This window comes from Sinocyclocheilus anshuiensis, unplaced genomic scaffold (assembly GCF_001515605.1).
Source record: "Sinocyclocheilus anshuiensis isolate Anshui unplaced genomic scaffold, SAMN03320099.WGS_v1.1 scaffold1472, whole genome shotgun sequence".
NCBI lineage: Eukaryota > Metazoa > Chordata > Actinopteri > Cypriniformes > Cyprinidae > Sinocyclocheilus > Sinocyclocheilus anshuiensis.
Window position 1 is genome coordinate 527094 of NW_015542453.1, and position 15875 is coordinate 542968.

Consider the following 15875-nt stretch of genomic DNA (forward strand, 5'->3'; position numbering starts at 1 on the left):
TTGAACAATCCCTTTTGTCCCACAGGCATCTAATTGAAATTAAAGTGGACGACCCTCGCTGACTGATTCCGAGAAGGAATTAAAAAAACATTAATGTCCAAACGTAATTTTTCCATTCGCTTGTGTGACAGCAACGAGGAAGTGTCCCTAGTGTTCATTCTTTATGGCCCCTAGACTTTGCTCCACCTTGGGCTGATTATCACCATCAACCACTGAAGAGACGTCATTAGCAGTCCGAAAGCTTGACTTTTTGAGGTTCCAATGAGCTGAATTGCAACAAAGTCAGAAACAAATCATAAATTAGACAATGACTTGAAAATCACAAGCTTTTAGTGGCTTGATACATTTACACGTGAAATCTGAAATGCTGCGAATCTTATCAAAAAAATCCCCTACCCATTAACTACGCACGACATGTGCCTTTTGGACTTTTCACGCAAGAGGAAGATGGTACCAGAGGACAGCTTTATTATTTGAGTCAGAGCGGCTGTTAAGCAGTAAAACTGTGAGATTCTAGAGGATACATTCATTCAGTCTCACTGCACAGATACTGGAATTGCTTGGGCGTCATACATAAGCAGTGGTTTTCATAAGACGATGATGTCGCACACACTGATTATGAAAATATACAGAAGCAATCAGCAGATTTCAAAGTACACAGTTAAGGTCAACACCAATACATCCTTATTTCCTGGAGGTTGACGGTATATTCAGACTTATTATAGCCCTTAAAAACATTAAGGGATCAAGAAAAAAAAAAGCTTCAGTACTGCAGCTGCCACTTAGATAAGCATAATTAATGATTATGTTTGAGGAATAAGGATGTAAAGTGTTACGTTCTGTGTTATTAGTCTCCATGGTGATAAGATGGAAACCAAACCAGCTGGATAACTCTAGAATCATAAATGACTCAAGAAAGGAGGGATCAATTTTTTAAGTGCTTAGAAACTCCAAATGTTAGTCACAACCTATAAACCGATAACCATTACTTATCTAAACACATTCTATTCCAGCCCCTAAGACAACCAGACAAGGATCTTGACTTGGACAGTGGTTTCATAATGTAAATAAAACGTGTCTGGATTGTCACAGAGGGAAAACACAATAAACAGCACCTTATTTTCAGTTTTTCAGGAAAAATTTAAAGACCCACTTGTTTCAAGGAATTAAACTACATAAACTGTCATTGAAAAGTTTGAGGTCAGTTCTTTTTTTAAAGAAATTACTAGCAAGGACGCATTCAACTGATCAAAAGTGACACAAAAATGTTTCACGGTTTCCACAAAAATATTAGCCAGCATGACCGTCTTTTTAACACTGGTAATAGAAAAACATGTTTCTTGGGCAGCAAATCAGACTGAAGTAATGGCTGCTGAAAATTCAGCTTTGCCATCACATAAAAATATATTCAAATAGAAAGAAAGTTATTTTAAATGGCAATAATATTTCACAATTTTGTGGTTTTTATTTCCCATTACTTCCTTTAATGTTTTGGCCATTCAGTAAATCATAAACTAATCAAAATGATTTCCAAAGTAACCACATGAAACTTTATTGCTCAAGCCAGCTACTGTCATTAAAAGTTAGTTTAAAGGAACACTCCACTATTTTTGAAAATAGGCTCATTTTCCAACTCCCCTAGAGTTAAACAGTTGAGCTTTATCGTTTTCGCAGCAGGCGCAATGATATTACGCAGCGCCTGAAAATAGGTTTATTGGAAGTTACCTAGCTGGGGACTATTTTCAGCCGCTGAATGAGCCTATTTTCAAAAATAGTGGAGTGTTCCTTTAATGTTAAGTCTCTTATGCTCACAGAGACTGCATTTATTTGATAAAAAAAAATACAGTATATACAGTAATATGACATTATAATTTCAAGTAAGTTCTCTGTGATATATGACAAAGCAAAGGGGTCATTTAGAACTGCTTTTTTATTATTTTGTACTGTTCTCTGATGTCCCCTTATAATGTTATCAAGATTCTTACATCAAAAACATCATAATTTAGATGTAATAAGCTATTTTCTGTCCTGTTTTCAACCCCCCTCATCAGATTCAGAACACTGTTTGAATAGGCGTGGCGGATTGTAGACGCGGAAGTAAACGCCCACTGCTATGATTGGCATGTTGTGTGTGTATGTTTGACAGACAGCCTAGATTCCTCACAGATGGACACTGCTGTGATTTAGGTTAAAAACATATAAATGCTCAGTATATATCAAATGATCAATAACAGACAAAAAACAGTGATCACATATTAAAAACTGTTACTCACAGTTGTGTGGTGCAAAATTACTGTTGGATCCAATATAGTTGGCACAGGATTGTCTTTTAGTTTCAATCATTCTGAAAATCCCGCTTCGAATTGTGCCTTGTTTGTAAATGAATCCGCAGTAAAATTAAGTGAAGAAAGGATCAAGTTCTTACTGACGCGGTCTGGAACTTCATTAAAAATAAAGTTCATCCACTCTTTCTTAACGTTGGGATCAGAAGGAAGGCAATGCAATGTGTTTTTCCACAACTTGGCTCTGAACAGCGTCTTGTTGTTTTTGGGGCCATTTTTATCGTTTGATTTCTTTGTAGACCTGCGATTGTCTCTCTCGTTATTTACCCACTACATACTCTTTCCTAATATTGGGATCAGAAAAAGGTAGTGCAAAGACTGTTTTTCCACAACTTGGCATTGAACAGCATATTGTGTTCGGAGCCATGTTTATCGTTTGATTTCTGCATAATCCCGCGTTCGACCCTCCCGTTATGCGCGAATCGGTGGGCGGGGCCAAACAGGCAGCGATGTAGAAGCAGGCGTTGATCTTCCCCTGCAGAGGCGGAGTTTAGCCACACTATTACATCATAAAGTGGTACATTCCACAAGCTGTCATTTTGGCAGACTGGATTGAATATTTAGCTGTTTTTACTAACGAGGTCCAGAAAGGTCCTCAAGTCGGGATTCGTACTCTGACGCCCGTAGCACAACAGCGCTGTATGTTGGCATGCTGCCCACAAGGTTATCAACGTCAACAATTAATATATTGTTAAGTATGCTGATTCAATTTGAAAAGAACTTAAATTTATCAGTTGAAAACAGTTAGCCTCCTTAATAATTTTGCAGAAACTGATATATTTTACCACAGCATATTTTTTTACTGTTCTTTTGATCAATTTAATGTCTTTGTTGAATATAACTATTATTATTATTTAAAAAATGGTAGTGTAAATAGTGGCAAGCGATGATTTTGTTGCTTTTATCAGAAGGAATACACCAAAATCAACATTTGTATTAAATTAGACTTTGTAAAAAAACAAACATCCACAGATTCATGTACAAAGTGTCTTTACTTCAGCAGCGGAGTGCAACATGAAATGTCATTCAAAATGAAACTGAGTGATCAAACAGTATACAAGGCTTTATCTTTGCCACAAATTACACTGCTTCAAGCAACTTAACTGGAAAAATAAACATAATATTGTTCATTTATGAAGAAACGAAAATGGAAGAGGGCTTTTTTTTTTTTAACATACCGGTACTTCGGTTTAACTTAGATACACAACTGTGTGCATACGCACAATCAAATCTCTCCTCAACATTGTGACTGACATGTCATATCTGAACATGATTTTCACACCTTTAATTGAATGAAATCCCCCCCAAATAAAGAGCCAATACAGAAAGCCGTAGCTGGAGCACTGCTTGCAAGACTGATGACACATAAAACATTCCTCACAAATCAACAGGCAGAGACGTGAGAAGGTAAAATGACACAGACACTTAGACTTCAATAAACCTTCACCAAACCCATCCTATGAGGCACACGGAAAGGCACAATACTCCATTTCACCAAAGCACCTTTAAGGTTTCCCACAATACACGTGGTAAAATACTTCAGTCTTTGTTCACCTAGGACAGAGAGGATGGTGTTGTTATGGCTTCTCAAATTCTTATTGTTTCGAATGCTACAATACAAAATGGAAACCTTTCAGTATGTAGAACAGCCATTGTGTAATACAGCCACAGTACAGACTGTCAATAGCAGGTCACCATTCAAAGCACCCAAATGAAAAAGTGGTGAATATAATCTATAGACTTGAAGATGTACAGCATTGCTTTTACGGATATCTGTGGCTCATCCATGGATGATTACGTATAACTTGGAATAAAATGGAATTTTAAACATCCAACGACTACTCTCAAGTAACCTCTTTGTGACTGAATTGAGACGTCTTGATTGAAATGAAACATTCAGACATTCATATTTCAGTGAAGATACAGTTAAGGATGCATGTTGTGGTTAATTTAACATTGCTGTTCCCTATAGATTCTGGGAAAGGAAGGGTGTGCCAGATGAAGACATCTTGCCGACAGATCAGGACTGTCTTCTGGTAGAGATAGGGTGAGGCAGGGCAGTGTGCCTGCATGCTAGGGGTCGAGGTGCAGGAGGGTCTGTGGTCGTGCTGAACTCTGTCCCATATCTGGTCAGTTTGTCTCATGCTCTGTCCTTACGCTTCAGCTTATTGAGCTTCTTTGTGCTGCTGTTCTTGTTGAGCAGCTTCATCACACGCTCCTTGTGATCCAGCACCTTCAACATGGAGTCACGGGCTTCTGTGATCTGGTCCATCACCAGCTTGCAGCGCTGCATGTTGCCCTATTCAGTGAAACAGTATTATGATTAAGATTTATTAATTATTTGGCAAGGGCACATAAAGCTCATAAAGCTAATCAAAAGTGACAGTAAAACATTTATAATGTGACAAAAGATATCTATTTCAAATAAATGCAAAGGATGCTGAATAAAACTGATCAGTTTCCACAAAAATATTAACCGTTTTCAACTGTTTATCTGCATTGATAATAATAAGAAATGTTTCTTGACACTGAAGACTGGAGTAATGATTGCATCACAGGAATAAATTAAATACTAAAACATTAAAATAGAAAAGTTTTTTAAATTGTAATAATAATTCACAATATTCCTGTTTCTACTGTATTTTTGATCAAAGAAATGCAGCTTTGGTGAGCATAAAAGACATCTTTCAAAAACATTTATTGACCCCAAACTTTTTTATCATAGTAAAGATGCACGGATAATAAAATTAAATATAGGCATCACAACATTATAATGTATAGTATGAAAAAATTTATACTTATTCTGAGATTCTACATTTAACAGGGTTATTACACTAAACCATTATTATTAAAGAATTTAATTAAATCATTTATTGGGGTGTTAAAAATTAATTTAAGTGAGCACTGCAATGACACAAAGGTAATCAAATATAAACATTGTAACCAATGAATAAAAATAAACACATGATAATAACCCGTACGAAAGTGTGGGTAAAAGTGATCAGCAAACCTGAATGAGCTCATTTATACGGTGTAGATCATCATTGGCTCCAGCCTTCTTCTTCGGGACGAGGCCTTCCTGGAGAGTCGTCAGACGACTGTAAACATCACGTTCCAGATTTGTCTGCAGACAGGTGACAAAACACACTCATTCTGACATAAGCTTGACATCACCACTGTCTTGTAATGAATTAAAGAGAAAGTCTCACCAGTTGCATGAGCTGAGCTGCACAGAGGTGAATTTTCCAGCCCTGGGCTCTGCACACCACTCCTTTCTGATTGGCCACATCCTGCAGGGTGCCTTTCTTGTCCTCTGATTGGACAACACAAGCTGGTATTAATGAATGATGATAGACTATATAATTGTATTAATGCAAATAAGATACTGTGTGATGAGCCTAGACAGACCCTTGACACGGATGTCACTGTATCTCGGAAAATGGTGGTATGCCGCCTTCCAGGGGTTGCGGTAGTGGCGCAGTAGAGTGATCGGAGGCCGGACTCTGGTAGGAACATACCGAACTCCCTCTTCATCTGCAAACAGATTAAGAAACAGACACACTTAATACAGGCATTAGAGGCTACAATGTCTTAGTAATGTAACTGGGTTTCTTAAAAGTGAAAACTTCAAAATCAAATCATATTACATAACTTGTGATAAGTAAAAATTGTACAGATAGTCCCACAATTGGTGCCATCAGTGCAAATGTAGTTGCTAGTCATTTCCAGGACAGCTTACAAAGATGTTTCTGATCTCTCTCTCTATGTTGTTTTATCTTAATCCAGCAATGTTATTACGTTTGTCCTCTGTTCTGTTATGTTACGACACCGTCACTGTTGCCATTTCACAATGTACCATTTAGAACAAAGGTTGGCTGACTTTCACAGGTAGAAGGTGGTAAGGAGTCTTAAGATATTCCAAGTTTTTTTTTCAGACATAGGAGAGACAACAATCAAAGACTTGTTAGTAAGTATTATTATAGTGTTTGTTGTACTAGTTTTTAATTTAATTTTAATGTTATGATTAAGTAAAAAAGAAATATATATATATATATTTTATATATGAAATTTTGATAAGTTTTATTTTTATCCAAATTCTGTTTTAATTTTTCTAGACTCTGTTTTAATGGTAAATTAAATAGAATGAAACTTGCATAATTTAACAGCAATTTATTAAAAGTTTAACAAAAATAAAAATTTTAAAGCCCTATGAAATGTTTTATTTTTACCAAATTCTGTGTTTTCCATTAATATTCTGTATTCCATTTTAATTGATTAAATTCCATTTCATTACATTTAAATAATCAAAAGCATCTCTAAATAAGTAATTGATTTTATTTAAAAACATTTTTTAAATTGTTTTATCTACTTCTTCCCCACCCCCCCAGAAATACGGTGTTGTGTATTTACATTTTTCTGGTAAATAAATTCTGGTAAATATTATCTTCTGGAAAAATTCCTTAAAAATAATGTTTTAATAATAATAATAATAATAATAATAATTTATTAGCAGTAATAGTACTATGATCACATTAAGGAATATGTTTCTGTCACAGTTTCATCAAGTTAAAACTTTTATTTTAATGGGTTGCTGTGAAGACCCTTAAAGGGATAGTTCACCCAAAAATGAAAATTCTGTCATTAATTACTCACCCTCATGTCGTTCCAAACCAGTAAGTCCTCCGTTCATCTTCAGAACACATATTAAAGAAACAGTTTAATATGCCGAAGGTATAAAGTTGTAAATATGGACATTTTTCTTACACAAACGCATCGCGTCGCTTCAGAAGGCATTTATTAACCCCCGGAGCCGTGTGGATTTCTTTTATAATGGATTGGTTAAATTTTTTGTACTTCAAATTTTGGGCTACCATCCACTCCCATTATAAAGCTTGCTTACAGGAGTTCGGTAAAATAATCCATGTGACATCAGGGGTTCAACCTTAATTTTACGAAGCTACGAGAATACTTTTTGTGTGCGCAGAAGAAAAAAAAAAAAAAAAAGGCTTTATTCAACAATTCGTCAACAAAACGTCAACAGCATATGCTGTTCTGTATGCTGTTCTGTGTCAGCTGTGCCATGAGGATTCGTTTTCTACGTTGTTTGCGCTTTGATCTGAACGAAAACAACGTATCCGCGTGATGAAGCTGACACAGAACAACATACGCTGTTTACGTTCAATGGATACTCTCCAAAATGGCACCAGAGTGACGCAGAGGAGACGAATTGTTGAATAAAGTCGTTTTATTTTTTTTCTTTTGCGCACAAAAAGTATTCTCGTAGCTTCGTAAAATTACGGTTGAACCCCTGATGTCACATGGATTATTTTACCGATCTCCTTGCTATGTTTCTGGACCTTGATCATGTAAGGATCCTTGCTGTCTATGGGAGGGTCAGAGAGCGGTCAGAATTCATCAACAATATCTTAATTTGTGTTCCGAAGATGAACGAAGGTCTTACAGGTTTGGAACGAAATGAGGGTGCGTAATTAATGACTTTAATTTTTTTGGGTGAACTAACCCTTTAAGTTTCTGTTTGTATATGATATGATGATAGCTATACGCAAAACAAATGATAAAATGTTCATAAAGTGACTCAGAGCAGTTCTAGAGATTAAGTTCATGTGTTCATTTAATCATATATATTGAAGCGGCAGAGGCTAAAAACAATGCGAGTGTCTTCAATGAACTTCAGTATGCGTGTCTGCGCCATTCATTCACACAGAGACACACAGAATATGTAGGATTTTATATTTAAATAGTATTTTTGCGGCTTAATATTCACAGACACTAGTTCATATAGCATTTTGATTTAAGTGTACTGACCTACTTTTGATTTGTAGATCCAAAATTTGGCAAATTCCGTGACATTCCACATTATACAGTAAATTCCATTTTTATTACTGGATTCTGTGATTCTGTCCACGTTTTCCGCATCGCAGAAATCAGAGCCCTACAAATAACCTTTCCCCAACTAGCAGTTCTGCAATGCAAATACCTCATTCTTATTACTGTAATGTGAAAATTTAATTATTAAATAATTTAAATATTTTGTTATTATTTAAATGACACTTATAAAGTAACATTTGAAATATCGTATTTTTATTGAATTTAATTTGTGCTGATCCTAATAAAATAAAATACAAAAATTCTAATAGTTTTAAAATACTATTCTAATAAAAAACAAACAAACAAAAAAAATAATAATGAAAACACCATTGTCCTACAAAGTGAAAACTCTCAGATTATAAAGCCACACGTTCAAGGACCTTACTGAATCTTCTAAAAATCTTGAAGAAACAGCTTCATAGTAATGAAGCTTACCAATGTATTCTTTAGGAGGGGACTTGCGCTTCTCTGCACGTTGGCTGAGGGGTTCGGGTGGGAACTTCTCCTCATCTGTGCTGTTGGTCTCCATCATCTCGCTCTCCTCAGTGGAGATGACGTGCTGTTGCTTGCGGGGCTTCTTTCTAGGTGAGGCTCCAGGGGTGATGTCTGCAGCAGGGACTGCCAACATCTGTGCACCACTGTTTGGCCCTGATGCCACTGAGGGAAAGCAACCGCTTTATTAGGTACACCATGAACTGACTGACACTTCTGCCTCCTGATATGTGTTTCTCTGAAGTATAACATCATTCTACATCATCTTTTCATTGTTTTAAATAAGTAAAATATTGGTTGAATGAATTAATCTCATTGTAATATACAAGGGAATTCATTTTCAGGCTGATATATAGGTTGACTATTAGCGTAAAATCTTGTTTGCATGAAGACCCCACCTGGTTTTGAACTATCCATAGGCTCCGCCTCCTGCTTAATATTCATCTCTGGGAGGGTGGAGCTGATGGCACATGCTGAATTAGTGCTGGCAGCTGGCTGAGTGGGCGGGGACACTACATTGGCCATGGAGGGGATTGGCGGGGTGACTGCCATGGCAGCAGGTATGGCTGAAAGAGCAGGAGAGGGTTGAGAGGGGGGCGCTGCTGACGTCAGGAGGGAGGGGAGAGGTTGAGAAACCAGCTGGGAGGGATGTGGTCCCACATGTTGAGGTTGCTGTTCAGTTCCCTGGCTAGGAATAGTCTCTATCGCTGTGGCTGCTGATGGAGCGAGACTCATGTGGATGTCAGGTTTAGGCTTCACTCTGCCAAAGAGTTTGGAGATTTAGTGTTTACAAAGCTGAGCCGCGATTAAAGACCAAGAAATACTACAAAAATCAATAAGATCAATGTGAATACTTCATACCCTGCAGGATGAGGTGAACCTGATGCACTTCTGATGTGTCCATCGATTCTGGGGCTTGTGGAGTCACTGAGCTGACTTGGGATCAGGTTCTTCCTAACAGCAGCACTTTAATAAATCAACAGAAACAGATTAACGACAATTTTGAGAACATCAATATATATATATTTTCTCAAAAATAATTTTAAACTACTAAATTAAAAACATACTAGAATGTCATAGAAACTATTTATGGTAGATTTTCATCAGTGCTGTAATTGTTAACAAACTAAACCGAAAACTATAAAAAATTGTTTTCAGTATTTCAAATACAACTGAAATAAAATAAAACATAATCATTAGGCAACTAACTAATGTAAATATCTTTTGAAGTACTAAAATTACTACAACTATAACAAAAATAATACAAACTAATCAAAAATTAATAAATATGACAAAAGCACAATTACTAAAACTTAAACTAAATTAAAATGAAAAAAAACAAAAAAAAAACAAGCTAATTCAAAACATTAATAAATACTATAATATATAAACAACATGATTCTCATCTCAAATTGTTGGTCATATTTATACAAACCATTCTGAATTCTGAATTAAATTAGAAATTAGAATGAATTAAAATGAAATTATATTTCAAGTAAAGAAACAAACACCTAAAACCTAACACCTTTTAGTATCAATATTTTGTGAAATATTTTGCAATATGAAACTGTTTTGATGATAATTAACTAGTTAGCAATTAGCAACAGACTTCGTTAAAAAAAGAAAAAATATTTAAAAATTCAGAAAATATCTGTTTCAATTGTTATGCAGTAATGGAAGAATCATGGGGGTAGTCAATAATGTAATTTTAAATTATTTTCTCTGGAGAAGATGATTTTCATTACTCCATTACAGTAATGAAAATGTTTTCTTGAATTAAAAGGTATTATACTTTATATTAGAAGACATTATACTTGGGAGGAAACTAGAAAGTAGTACTCCTAAAAATAGTTTTGATATTCTTAATTTCCAAAATATAATTTTGTTTTTTGTTTGTCATTTTAGGGTGAAGCAGCAATCCGTATTCCCTTTTGTTTTCTACTGTGCAAATTTAATCTACACACACATATAGTATTTGTCAATATAAAAATTGGTGCAGGACTGTTTTGTGTTTTTTTTGTGTGGTGATATGACTTGGACATATCATAGTGAGAATTCCACTTGAACAATACTACAGAGAACATGTCAATAGTGGGTTTTTCATGCTCACCCCTCATTGGCAGGTTTCTTGCGCAAAATACTGGGTCGAGGAGACGTCACAAGTAAGGGGGTTCCAGCGTTGGTACTCTGATTGTGCGTCTGGGCCACAGTGGTGGCAGGCTGACTGTTGTTGAATGCATTGCTAATAGAGTTAGCCACTAGTGTGGAACCATCAGCCAGAACCACTGAAAAAACAACAACACAGAAACACACTCATCTTTACTATTTTTTGTAACTTCAATGCTTGAGTGCTTGGTATGAACACATGTGGAGAACTGAAGGTGGAGCTTAAGATTCAGAACTGATCTGAGGCGCCTCACCTGAAGCTTTAGACTCTGTTGGGGGCTGTTGTTGGTTGACTGGTGTATGCTGAATGCTCGGGGTGGTGATCTGGGCAGACGTATGAAGGCCCTGGGCTGGGATGGGCGTGGGTTGGATGCCCTGCGCTGCCATGGCAGCCGGTTGGATGTTCTGAGTGTTGATCTGAGTAATGCGGTCCACCGTCATCAGCTGCATGGAGTTCAGATGAACTGCAGACGCGACTCCTACACTGGCTTGAGTGGGCATGGCTGCACTGGGCGCCTGAGCAGTTACTGTGTCCACATGACAAACAACTGTTAATAATCTAAAGCCAACATTTATTACAACCCACTAGAATCAAGTTTGCAGTGGAAGGAATCATTTATCTAATTTGATGTAGCACCATGGTACCTGGATAAGGGCGTATGGACGAGACAGAGCTGGTGATGGGGGTGTATGTGTGGGTCAGCGGGTACGGTGCTGATGGGTAGGTGGGCAGGAAGTACTGAAACTGCACTGGAACAGATTGTCTGTGGAGAGCCATAAAACATCCCAGACATATGGTTATCCTATACCTGATGTGAAAATAGCCAGTTTGCTGCCAAAAACACATTTTAAATGTAAAGTAGTTGGAAAAAGAGCTTATGTTCTTTAACATATTGAATAGACAGGATTTAAACCTGTTGTCAGTGCGGTTCTCCATGGTGATGGGGTTGGGAGAAGAGCGGTGACCAGAAATAGGGATGAGGTTGCCCCTTTCTCCAGTGTACTCGGAATGGATACGTGGTGACGTGTGTGTGATGGGCTGCGGGACCACTTTAGCTAAAACAGACGGGGCAAAATCGACAGTTAATTCCATCAGTTAAAGCTTTTACTATTTTACAAGCAAAATCTTCCTGGAAAATCTGCTTGTAAAAACAACAGCTCTGTTGCGACTATGTAAAGGTGCATTCCCAGTTTAGTTAGACTGTTAAATGAATACATGCACAAAGTTTCCTGCATTCAACTAAAGTCATTTTAGAGCAAGTCTGTTCAGTCTGCCATTACAGTCGTTATGCCTCCAGGCAGCTATTTCCTGCCATGCAAGTACAGCTCCTATCTGTTTGAATGCAGAAAATCTATGTAAATAACGATTTAATAATATATTTCCAACCAAGAAAAAAATGACAACAGTGATCAGACAACTATGGAAACTGTGCAGTGTTTTCCCAGCACAAGTGTCTTAAGGACTGTTCCACAGTTGTATTGCAATAATCGTTTATGATTCATTAAACAAACATGAAAAACATTGTTTAAACTCTTTCCAATTACAAAATTGTTATTGTTAAAAAAAATACAGTAATCTGAAAAAGGGACTTTTTGATATATATTTTATAGTTTATTTTTAAGTGTAATGTCCAGTTTTCAGTGTCACATGATCCTTCTAACATGCTAATTCGGTGCCCAAGAAACCATTATAAATGTTGAAAACAGTTGTGTGGCATAATATTTTTGTGGAAACCGTAATACAGGATTTTTCAGGACTTTAGGATGAACAGAAAGATCAAAAGAACAGTGTCTATTTGAAATAGTTTTTTTATAACAATGTATATTCCCTGCTGAATAAAAGTAATAATATTTAATTCTGACAGCAAACTTTAGCACGGTGATTTATATAACCAAGCGTAAATGAACAGCCAATTGGCTGTGAGATATTGCGATTTGTGTATGATTGGACTGTCTCTGCCTTACACAGTCTCTGATTTTACCTTTAGGAAATACTGTATTATTGATCACATTTCACCATTAAGATTTCATAGTTTAAATCAATAAATAATAATCTGCTCAAACTGTTACTATAAAGTCTTAAAGTTAAATGAGCTAATCATTTTGTATACTACATCATACTACACTGAATGTCACAAAGATTGACAAATCTGACTAAAAAGTACAAAATCTCATATCTCTGTTTTTACTGTACATTTCTGCCATAGTCACCACTAATAACCTACTCCTAAATATAATGTAGAAACTTAAAATTTTCTGTAAAGCTGCTTTGCAATGATTTGTATTGTGAAAAGCGATATACAAATAAAGTTGAATTGCATTTTTGATTTGAAGATTTAAAGATTTGAATCTCTTGCATTACTTGATATATTTACAATATTAGACAATACCTACAATACAATACCTATTTACGTCTATGCTACTAGAAATAAAAACAATTCCAGAGCAGATGAGCTAAAGGTAACTTACCCACAGGGATGGTGGATGTGGTCACTGCTGTGGCATGAGAGGAGTGGGAGGCCACCGTCATAGTGACAATACTGCTACTGGATATTTGAGTGTGTGGGGTAAAGCCTTTAAAAATGTGTTAAAATGACACACCAGGTCTTTAGTACTGTAATACATACGTAAATATAATAGGCTATGCGATTTGCATGGATGTCTCTGAATCACTTGTGTGTAGAGTAGATTTATCACCCACCTGTGGTAGTGGGTGCTGGTGCAGTATTGGTGGCCTGAATTGGAGCCACTGTTGCAGCAGCAACAGGTGTCACAGTGCTGAAAATGGGCTTCTACGACAGAGCAAAAGAGAGGTATAACTTCCTGCTTTTTTTATATATTTCCAAAAGGATGAGGCAGAATGATTTCAACCTGTGCAACAGAGTGAGAAAGGGCTTTCTGAGCAGCAATGGCAGGGTGGGAGGGCAGGGTGATCCGTGTGGGCGTATCCCGTGAGGGTGGGGGGCGCTGGATACTCAAGGTGGCTTGGGGTGGGTGGATCGTCATTGCCGAGCGACTGGAATCCAGAAAAACAATACCAGACAGTTTGATATTTTCGACAATTCAACTACTACAAATATAGAGATGCACAGAAATTATTTTTTTTACTGAAACTGAAAGTTTATTTAATAACACTTACATAAAACTGAATTGTAAATATTTACATTGCACATAAGGCAGTTTCTGTATCAACTTTTTAACGATATAATGATTTTTCTACTCCAATTAATTTTTTGACTAATATAAACATCTAAACAGAGGTTGTGATAAACCATTCTATTCAGTACATATTGTATGTTTGAATAAATGTCATGAAACCAAGTTAAGTAACAATATAATTTATATGTAATAATGTGCATAAAATGTTCCTCACTAAGGTCATTAATTTCAGCTGATAAATAAACAATAGACAATAAATGGCTTATGTAAACGTGTTTACATAACAAGTTTACAAGCTGATTTATTGATGTCTTTCCACGGTTGAAACACTGATTAAACGATTACATGATGATACAGTAAGTTGTTCTATAACCTTCAACAAATCTTATGTTTATTCATATTTATTTCTTGCTATAACTAGTACAGAGAAAGAGATGTTTAGTTCATGTGTGCTCTGCGCTGCCGCCTGATCTGAAGCAGATACAGTCTGTCTTGCCACATTAAACAGCATAAATTACATTTACTGTTTAAATTTCATAATCAAATTGGCAGAATTTGAAACACCAGACTTGAGATTATATGATGAAAACCTTATTCTGATTATAGGTGAGCTACAAATGTTTAGTGAAGTTTTGTTCATGTACCACCTGAAAATAGCAGACTAAAGGTTCATCAAAATGAAAACTGATTAAAACTGAGAAATCGATATTGGCAACCCAGCACTAGTTTCCACACAAGTGACATGTTTACCTGTTGTAACTTGTTACAACATGTTTACCTGTTGTCCACGAAACAGATACTGACACAGTCAAAACGCACAATCGAAGAAGTGCTAATTAACCGTTATAATTTCAGCCCTCCCAAAATGTTTCATTACGGTGCGTCTTACCCATGTACCATGTCTCCAGAGTGGGCAGCCACTGTAGTGATAACCGGAGACTGAGGTCTGGTTGCAGTCACTGGAGCCACTACTGTAGGCAGCACTGCCGTAGAGGTAGTGACTATAGGCCTAGACTGTAATACAAACAGATATGTATGAAATGCATCAGGATGAATCTGTGTTCAATAGAACTGACAACATGTGTTAGATGTATGAACCTGAATCGGTTGGTGGATAATGTGCTGGACTGTAGTCTGCCCCGTGGCGGAGCTCGGACAGGCTGCTGGTCTCAGCACTGTGGTTCCTTTGGAACTTGACATCACAGCCGCAGCAGCCGCTCCTGTGACAACAGAACAAAATCAGTCAGTGTGCCAACATTACAGTTAGTTGAAATAGAAACCTGGGTGAAATCTGTAACTTGCCTCTGGGTAAATGGGAGGTGAATGGATGCTGAGGGGCAGCAGTGGAGCCGATCTGCAGCGCAGGGGCTCCACTGCGGATGATCTGCACGTTGGTCATTAGATGATGCAGGTTACCAGTGTGACCCTTATTGTGCCAAAAACAACAGCAATTAAAACCAAACCAAACGTCACAGCAAGACCTACTGATGAGGAAATATGACCCCATACCTGTGGGGCAAGAAGCTCATGGGGTGAATCCTTTCACATTTTTTTTTTAATATATATATAATGTATAATCTTATATATATTATTTTTAACTATTTATTTTTTGAAAAATGGGCATTATTGTAAAATACTACATTCTGTGTAAATGTAGTCATTTTTATTTAGTTGAATAATTATGAAGGAATAATAATGACAGGACTCAGTAACTCATCAATTATAATAATTAAAATTTAAAGGGGTGGTTCACTGTTTTTTTTCTTGATTGTGTTTATGGGGTGCAGTCTAACATGTGTTAATGCTTCGTTTTTTTTAAAAACGAAA

General features: G+C 36.6%; 1 protein-coding gene across 1 annotated transcript in view; it reads right to left on the reverse strand.

The window, feature by feature from the left end:
- Positions 1-3523: 3523 nt before the first annotated feature.
- The window catches only part of LOC107693727 (histone deacetylase complex subunit SAP130-like), a 19676-nt gene continuing 7324 nt past the window's right edge, over positions 3524-15875 (reverse strand). Inside the window, exons 5-21 of the mRNA XM_016493220.1 lie at positions 15351-15474; positions 15147-15268; positions 14938-15062; positions 13761-13905; positions 13591-13681; positions 13359-13463; positions 11804-11945; positions 11535-11653; positions 11144-11416; positions 10834-11008; positions 9585-9689; positions 9122-9483; positions 8667-8888; positions 5751-5876; positions 5552-5655; positions 5353-5466; positions 3524-4641 (exon numbers count right to left, since the gene is read on the reverse strand). Coding sequence (XP_016348706.1) covers positions 4483-4641; positions 5353-5466; positions 5552-5655; positions 5751-5876; positions 8667-8888; positions 9122-9483; positions 9585-9689; positions 10834-11008; positions 11144-11416; positions 11535-11653; positions 11804-11945; positions 13359-13463; positions 13591-13681; positions 13761-13905; positions 14938-15062; positions 15147-15268; positions 15351-15474 — 2613 coding nt within the window. The 3' untranslated portion in view covers positions 3524-4482. The remainder of the gene's footprint in view (positions 4642-5352; positions 5467-5551; positions 5656-5750; positions 5877-8666; positions 8889-9121; positions 9484-9584; positions 9690-10833; positions 11009-11143; positions 11417-11534; positions 11654-11803; positions 11946-13358; positions 13464-13590; positions 13682-13760; positions 13906-14937; positions 15063-15146; positions 15269-15350; positions 15475-15875) is intronic.